Source organism: Pinus tabuliformis, chromosome Q (genome assembly GCF_031772625.1).
Source record: "Pinus tabuliformis cultivar Carrire ecotype Pingquan chromosome Q, CPIR1, whole genome shotgun sequence".
In the NCBI taxonomy this organism is placed as follows: domain Eukaryota; kingdom Viridiplantae; phylum Streptophyta; class Pinopsida; order Pinales; family Pinaceae; genus Pinus; species Pinus tabuliformis.
Window position 1 is genome coordinate 1,159,459,585 of NC_142296.1, and position 9,504 is coordinate 1,159,469,088.

Sequence of the window (9,504 nt, forward strand, 5' to 3'; positions counted from 1 at the left end):
AGCACAGTGCGTGGTGCAACTGGCATCTGTCCATTAACCAACTCAAATAGATTATACTCAGTTGTGAAATTATTCTGCAAGTTGTAGCTAAACTGAGCCACATCCAAGAGTTCAAGACAATTTTTCTGATCATCCCTCACATAATGTCTCAAGTAGTCCTCCAACAGTGAGTTAATACATTCAGTCTTCCCATCTATCTGTGCATGGTAACTTGAACTCTACAACAACTCTGTCCTGGCCAACTTGAACAAAGTGGTCCAATTGTTCCTGTAAATCACAAATCTCGGTCAAGCATGATACTCAAAGGTACTCCCCAACACTTCACAATATTCATGAAGAATAGTTCAACAGTCTTCTCAGCCCCACATGGCATCTTCATTGGAATGAAGATGTCATACTTGGAAAAACGTTAAACAACGACCATAATCCCATTATACCCCTGCACCTACGGTAACTGAGCATTGAAGTCCATTGAAACACTCATCCAAGGTCTCTCTAGAATTGGTAAAGGTTTGCAACAGTCCTCCCTGTCTCTGGTTATCCAATTTGTCTTGCTGACAAATGATGCACGTATGCACATACTCCTCCACATCCTCTCTCATCTTCTCTCAAAAGTATGATCTCTCCAATAATGTCAAAGAACGACGTTGCCCTGGGTGGTCAGCCCAAGGAGAATCGTTGCACTCCTTCATGATGTTCCTCCTAAGTCCAAATAAATTCAGAATATAAAGTCGGTTCCCATAGAATAAGAGTCCATCTCGTAGGAAAAACTTTCGAGTCTTCCCCTTCTTCACCTGCTTCAGAATACTCATCGCCTGAATATTGGTCTCCACACTAGCACGTAGTCTACTATGCATCTCATCGATCATATGAAACTGAATCCTATTGCATTTAACACGATCCTCTCCCTCCTCAAGTGCAACCAATTATCCCTTCTTGCTGAGGGAATTTGCAATTGAATTGAGTCTACTTGACCTGTACTCAATAGTCATGTCGAACTCTGCTTCACTGACAACTTTGGTTGAGATGCAAAATAACTCGTTGCAACAATGTCAGTCTTAATAACAAAAGGCTTCCCAATCAAGTAATTCCTCCATACCTATAAATAGTGGATGATCATATTCATCTCCTTCTCATGAATCGGATACCATCGCTCTCTACCTTGCAACTTCCCACTCATATATGCCACCAGATGTCCATCCTACGTAAGTACTCCCCCAATCACAAAATTAGAAGCATATGTGTGCACCTCAAACGATCTCTCGAAGTTGTAGCTTCATTGTCTGTGTTGTAACCATCCTCCTTGATCCGAGTTGACTCAGCTCCCAGATTTAACCAAGATCTTTTGCTTTCGTGATGTGATTACAATTGCATTTAAAATATCATAAAGGAACATAAACGCATGCTGTAAAGAAGAAGGAACATGAAAATCATCAGCAACATAAAATAACAAAACGTTGATAACAGAGTTCGTCCAAGAGGGACTACGTCTTCGAGCCCTGGTGTCAAGATGGTGTAGGCTGCTGCATGAAGTGATGTCAATAGTGATGATGTACATAGGCGGTGACGTCGCTATCATACAAGGAAAGTTCCCTCACACAGGAATGGCTCCAAGAGATGTTTCGTTGCAGGAACTCTCATTCAAAAAGGACTCCTATCAGTATGACCTAAACTCACGCATGATGATAATGAGCATCCCGCCAACATGGCATAAAAGGGATCTCAATGCCAACATACATGGAGACACATGAGTATCCCATCAACATAACAACAAATGGATCTCAAATAAAACACGATGAATCATGACAACAAGTACATCCCACAAATGATTCCGCATCACATCAAGCAAGAATCGTGAAACAAGTAAGAAAACAAGATCCCACATCAAACATCAAATAGGGATCTGTGCAGCGCAATGCATATCATAGCAAAAAGAAATACATGAACACACTGGATATACCTCACATCCTAGGGCCATCTAAAGAAAAGCATGTCAAACTGTTGAAGTTGGTCGTACCATCAATGTTGCAGCGTAGAATCTCATGGAATGACTGCTCGCATGTTGAATGCTAACCCCTGCACTCCACTTTGAAAAGTGGCCAAAAAATGAAATGATCAAATGGGAAATCTAAATGCACCATTAGATTTGTGGCGTCGAATAGTGTAAAATCGACTGTCAAATTTCTGAATTCTGAGAAAACAAAAATCTGGGGCTTAAGGAATCTTTTAGATTCCCCCTAAATTCCTCAAAGATTCTTTCCTCCGGGTCATCTGAAAATCTACTGCTCAGATCAAGAAACTGACTAAGCCATCAGGTTCATGTTGCTGAGAGGTGTAGGATAAACATAAAATTTGTCCAATTTGGACACTGCAAAAATTTCACCCTCTTGGAAATTTGGCTCAATCATGGTTTTGCCTGCGTCTTCTATGGGCTCATGGTTCCACCTGCAATAAGTTAATTAAAAATTATGCCTTGATTTCCATGCGCGCTCTTGGCTCCTCCATGCACTAAGCAAATGAGAGTTTGTATAATGTTGCTAGTGGGCGAATATTACAATGTGGACGGTTGGGTGGATTGGTAAAGAACCCCGAATTGTAAGGAGGAGGTCGAGTGGTCAAACCCCGACCCCTCCATGTTAAAACACTTCTCGTTTTTTAAAAACTACATATATTTTGTTTTGGGGGGCTCGGGTCCGCATTGGGCGGCCCACCCCATAACCTCCGTAGCACATTGTATTAACTAAGGACACTGTTTTGGTTCATTGTTTATGTGACATGGGGCTGCAGCATAGCCCACATGGCTGGCGTGGGCTCAATACCCGTCAGCCTCCATAACGAATGGTTGTGGTTGGGGCATGGGGCGGGTCCACCAGAGGTGGCCCGCCCACCCCATATAACATGTTATTAACACTGGGTGGTTGGGATGTGGGAGGGTTCGGCGGGGTAATGGCCGCTAACCCAAATTCAACTTTGATTTTGGTGGTTGGTTGGGGGTCAGTGGGGGTCATGGCCCATCGACCCAAAATTTATTTAAAATTTGTTTTGGTTCTGGTGGGGGTGGCGGGGGTCATGGCCCGCCACCCGTTTTAATATATATTTTTTTATTTTTAAAATACAACCACATTTTTCCAATTTTGTCTAATATAGGGGATATTAGACAAATTAACGACCCAACAAATTCGCCCACTTTTGGGAGCTAGGTTCCATGCCCCAGGGTCAATCAAATTGTAGGATGCTTAAACCTAGTCCACAACCCAACTTTGACCAAAACTTTCACTGGCTTTTTCTCCCTCATACGAGCTCGGATTGACGAACCGTTTGTACCATTACAATCAGGACGACATGATCTACGCTCTGGTCCTAGTTTGAAATCATTCTGATCACTTTATTTTTTGAGCTTCCATAAGCCCTCTTTGTCCTGTGTGTGTCTCTGGAGCCACCTAGATCAATCCTCCCCACTGAGGAGCTTTTGGTCCTCCAAAACCATGAAAAATAATATTCAACTTCTATGTACATTGTCTGCATCACAAGAATCCTAAAAGGTCTCACTTCCATCTCCTTCACCTTTGTTCTTCGAAGCCTTAAGCAATGAGTCGATACCTGCAACCTCTGCAACCTGTAGTACATTGTTTTGCAAATTACATGCTTGGCTTACATGACCAATTAATGACCCAAGCATCCCATACTTGCCACGAGTTTATAACACATGCTTGGTGGTTAAATTTACATCAAGATGGACACAATACCCCATCTACAAAAAACAAGGCCAACATATCATTGTTGCTTCAACAAGTGATGGAAAACACATCATCACTGCAACACATGATTTACAAAAATAAGGCCAAACACTATTGTTTTTTTGACAAGAGATGGAAACATGACATCACTTTCACAGTTTATCATGCAACACAAATAAGACCAGACATCATGGTTTCTTAACAAGTGATGGAACACACATCATTACTTTTACATATTAAAATGCAACAAATCATTTACAAAAGCACGACCATGACAAGATAACATATCTAGAAACCATTTCTCACTTATCAATGTGAATGGGTCACCCTTCTGTGGTGGTTTTGCTTGTCGAACAATTGTTTCACCTGGTTCATGCACCGACACTTTGTCTTTAAGGCGCTGCTCTAGATGGAGCCTCCAACAAGTGGCTCTTTGATGGCCACCTCTGTTGCAATGACTGCAATACATCTTCTTCCTCCAGATCTTCTTAACATGTTTCTTTACCTGCTATTGAGAGGGTCTTTCACGCCTCATCCTTTTGTGTGCTGCCATTCTTTTCCAACACTTAGAAAATGTATGGTTATGTAATCCACAAAAGGTACATATTTTTTGATTCCATGGTTCACGTTCATCTCTAACAACATGATTATAACCGAAATGAACATTCAAATATCGAGAGTGGTTATACCTTTCCTTGCTGTCTCTGGTGTAAGTATGGCGATGAGAGCTTGCCTCAGCTCTTTCCCTACAATGGGCACTACCATGGGATGATGGGGATGTGTTCCCATCATTCTCTTTCCTCGACGATTTCAACGATGTCTCAGAAGAATCTAACACCTTCGAGCATTCTCCTTTGGTGTATCCCAAGTTTGCAAATTTAGGTCTCTACACAACCTCCAATGGTTGAGTTATGCCTTGGTTATTAATACCAAGTTCTTCTTCCTCCTTGTACCTCATCCTAGTAAGGAGCCTCATGTTTGTCCCTATAATTGGGATCTCCAAATCTCCAACAAAAATCATACTATGTGAAGATGAAACCGAAAGGAAATCAACATCTTTTACCTCCTCTGTCAATTTGGAAAGAACTGATGAGGGCTTCTCATCATTTGTTGTTGGTGGTTCGCTAGCTGTCTCGGTGCATTCCCCAACTTCCTTTCTGACATACCCAAGTCCTACCTAATGGGGTAATTCTTCTACTTTGATGGGGTTGACAATGCCTTGGCCATTAATGCCCAAGCCTTTTTCCTCATACCCCCTCCTCTTCAACAGTTTGGAGCCAATTCCTGTGGTATGATTTTCAAAAATAGCGAAATCATCATCAAGACACATACATGAATTTAGATAATTACCTTTTACCTCACATGGGTCACGCTACATCTTTTCCAAGGCCTCATCCTTAGCTTGCAGCTGTTGTAGCAAACTCAGTTTTTCCTCTTCCTCTTCATTTAGAAGCATCTTCAATTCGGTGTTCTCTGTTTGAAGATTTTGTTTATTGTGCTTCAGTTCTTCCAGGGCCTCTTCTGCGGCTCACAACTGAAGCTACAATCGCTCCTTTTCCTCTATCTCTTTTTGTAGAGCTTCATACATTATTTCCACCCTTTTGGAAATTTTGAGAATGGTCTCGTACATCGCTTTTTCATCCTCTATCGCTGCACGTTCCATTATTCATGCTTGCAATTCACATCCACGCAAAGACTGCTCTGATACCAAACTTGATCCAAGTTGACTCAGCTCCTTGATTTAACCAAGATCTTTTGTTTTCGTGATGTGATTAGAATTGCATTTAAAATATCATAAAGGAACATAAACGCATGTTGTAAAGAAGAAGGAACGTGATAATCATCAGCAACATAAAATAAGAAGACGTTGATAACGGAGTTCATCCAGGAGGGACTACATCTTCGGTCCCTGGTCTCAATATGGTGTAGGTCGCTGCATTAAGTGTTGTCAATAGTGATGATGTACATAGGTGGTGACATCACTATCATACAAGGAAAATGCCCACATGCAGGAGTGGCTCCAAGAGATGTTCTGCTGCAAGAACTCTCATTCAAAAAGGACTCCTATTAGTATGACCTAAAATCATGCATGATGATAATGAGCATCCTGCCAACATGGCATAAAAGCAATCTCAATGCCAAAATACATGGCGACACATGAGTATCCCATCAACATAACAACAAAGGGATCTCAAACAAAACACGATGAATCATGAAAACAAGTACATCCCACAAATGATTTTGCATCACATCAAGCACGAATCATGAAACAAGTAAGAAAACAAGATCCTACATCAAACATCAAGCAGGGATCTGTGCAACAAAATGCATCTCATAGAAAAAAGAAGTACATGAACACACTGCATATACCTCACATCCTGAGGCCATCTGAAGAAAAGGATGTCAAACTACTGAAGCTGGCTATACCATCACTTTCGCGGCATCGAATCTCATGGAATGATTGCTCGCATGTTGAACACTGACACCTACACTCCACTTTGAAAAGTGGCTGAAAAATGAAATGATCAAATGGGAAATCTGAATACACCATCAGATTTGTGGCGTCAAATAGTGTAAAATCGACTGTCAAATTTCTGAATTCTGAGAAAATGAAAATCTTGGGCTTAAGGAATATTTTAGATTCCTCAAAGATTTTTCCTCCGGGTCATCTGAAAATCTGTTGCTCAGATCAGGAAACTGACTGTGCCATTAGGTTCGTGTCACTTAGGTGTAGGATAGACATAAAATTTGTCCAATTTGGACACTGCAAAAATTTCACCCTCCTGGAAATTTGGCTCAATCATGGTTTCGCCTGCCTCTTCTTTGGGCTCATGGTTCCACCTACAATAAATTAATTAAAAATTATGCCTCAATTTCTGTGCACGCTCTTGGCTCCTCCATGGACTGAGCAAATGAGGGTTTATATAATGTTGATAGTCGGCGAATATTACAATGTGGACAGTTGGGCGAATTGGTAAAGAACCCCGAATTGTAAGGAGGAGGTCAAGGGCGATCAAACCCCGACGCCTCCATGTTAAAACATTTCTCATTTTTTTAAAACCGCATATATTTTGTTTTGGGGGGGTCGAGTCCGCATTGGGCAGCCCGCCCCATAACCACCGCAACACATTGTATTAAATGGGGGCGTTGTTTTGGTTCATTGTTTATGTGACATGAGTCATCGCATGGTGGCGAGCCAGCCCACGTGGCTGGCGTGGTCTCGATATATGCCGGCCTCCGTAATGGATGGTTGTGATTGGGGCGTGGGCCGGGTCTACCAGAGGTGGCTTGCCCACCCCGCATAACATGTTATTAACACCGTGTGGTTGGGATGTGGGAGGGTTCGGCAGGGTAATGGTCGCCGACCCAAATTCAACTTTGATTTTGGTGGTTGGTTTGGGGTCAGCGGGGGTCATGGCCCGTCGACCCAAAATTTATTTAAAATTTGTTTTGGTTCCAATGGGGGTGGTGGGGGTCATGGCCTGCCACCCATTTTAATATATATATATATATATATATATATATATATATATATATATATATATCTATATATATATATATATATATATATATATATCTATATATATATAATTTTTTTATTTTTAAAATACAACCACATTTTTCCAATTTTGTCTAATATAGGGGATATTAGACAAATTAACAATCCAACAAATTCGCCCACTTTCAGGAGCTAGGTTCCATGCCCCGAGGTCAGTTAAATTGTAGGATGCTTAAACCTTGCCCATAACCCAACTTTGACCAAAACTTTGACTGGTTCGTTCTCCCGAATACGAGCTCAGATTGACGAACCGTTCGCACCGTTATGATTAGGACAACAAGATCTACGCTCTGGTCCTAGTTCGAAAGCATTTTGATCACTTTGATTTTTTGAGCTTCCATAAACCCTCTTTTTCCTGTGTGCATCTTTGGAGCCATCTGAATCACTCCTCTTCAAATCCTCAAATGTTTCTTGACATTTCTCTATCCAATTCCATCACTTGTCCTTCTTCAAAAGGTCTATTAGTGGTGCAATCACCTTGGAGTACCCCTCCACAAAATTCTGCCGGTAGTTGGTCATCCCCAATAAGACTCTCATATCATATACATTCTTCGGCTCAACCCAATCCTCAATTTCCTACACCCTTCTCGGCTTCATCCATATGTGACCTTGACCCACTATGTGTCCAAGCAACGAAATCTCGGTCTGGGCGAACATACACATCAACTTATTTAAGAACAATCGATTCTTCCTCAGAGCCTAAAATACCAAATCCAAGTGCTTCTTATGATCCCCCATGTTATCACTGAATATCACGATGTCGTCCAAGTATACAACCATGAACGAATCCAAATATGGGTGCAAAACATCGTTCATCAATGCATAAAACGTAGCACGAGCATTGCACAACCCAAATGGCATGACAAGGAACTCAAAACTCCCATACCTCATTACAATCACTATCTTCTTCTCATCCCCCTATACTATCCGCACCTGATAATAACCTTGCCTCAAATCCATCTTCGAAAACACTTGAGATTTCACAATATTATCAAAGAAATCCGCAGCAAGTGGCAAAGGATACCTGTTCTTTATCGTCTTCTTGTTCATTGCACAATAATCACAACACTTATGTAACTCATTCGCATCCTTCTTCCTCTAGAACAATACTAGAGCACCATATGGGGACCTTGAAGGTCGTATGAAACCTGCATCAGCTAATTCCTTCAACTGTCGTTTCAACTCCTCCAACTCTGGTCCTAACAAACGATAAGGAGCTTTTGTTGGTGGTTTCTTCCTCAACTCTAGCTCAATGTTATGGTCCACTACATGTCTCGGTGGTAGTACTTTTGACAACTCATCGGGCATCAAATCTGCATATTTGGCCAATACATCGGAAATATCGGCTAGAATAGGCGTCCCCACTCCATCATCATCCTCAACCTCCCTGATGACTGTCGCATATGTCTCGACATCTGAATCTCGCATCGCTCTACTCATACTTAGTGCAGACACATGCTACAAATGTACTTACTTCTCTCCTCTGCTAGTGAGTAGGCAAAGTCTACATTCGTGTTTCCAATCAACATAATCTCATCGTAAAATAGGACAACAATTGCCTTGTTTCCCTTCAGAAAATCTTACCCCAATATCATGTCAAAGTCGTTCATCTCCATCACTGTGAAGTCCAAACCCTGCTAATCTGCAATTCGAACTGGCATATCACTTACCAATCCTGACACTATAGCTCTCGAATTCACTGCCTTGACCTCCACATCCTTTGGAACAATCGGCAGTCCAACTTCCTTTGCTAGTCCTATCATCATGAAGTATGAGTGGCACCTGTGTCCACCAAAGCTTGAATGGTTCTGCCATCAATCTCCAAGTCAAGAAACCCCAAACTGTGCAACCAATATTTCTTTAGCTCAAGAATTCATGCATGTATACATCTCTTGACTTTGTTGCATCATGTTGTACTGGCTCTGATACCATCTTTGATGCCCCGAGTCTGTTCAACCGTTCGAGGCATCGTGCGACACCGACTAGACTACCATACTTAACTTTTTTTCTCATTTCCGGACTACGCCTACCAACATTATTACTTATGTTTTCTTCCATTATTACGTTATGTGCAAAATACATAACAAAACAGTATAGATATGACAAACACGAGACCAAGAATGATAATTCATCAATTTAATTCTTCATTTATAAAATCTGCATAATTTATAATATGGGCAAGGTTGTCACTGTCCAAGCACAACCCTT

At 41.4% G+C, this 9,504-nt stretch overlaps 1 protein-coding gene across 1 annotated transcript; it reads right to left on the reverse strand.

The window, feature by feature from the left end:
• Positions 1–8,394: 8,394 nt before the first annotated feature.
• On the reverse strand, positions 8,395–8,724 carry LOC149223771 (uncharacterized). Its single transcript, XM_089387997.1, has one exon. The coding sequence runs from the start codon at positions 8,722–8,724 to the stop codon at positions 8,395–8,397; it is 330 nt and encodes a 109-aa protein (XP_089244123.1).
• Between the last annotated feature and the right edge of the window lie 780 nt (positions 8,725–9,504).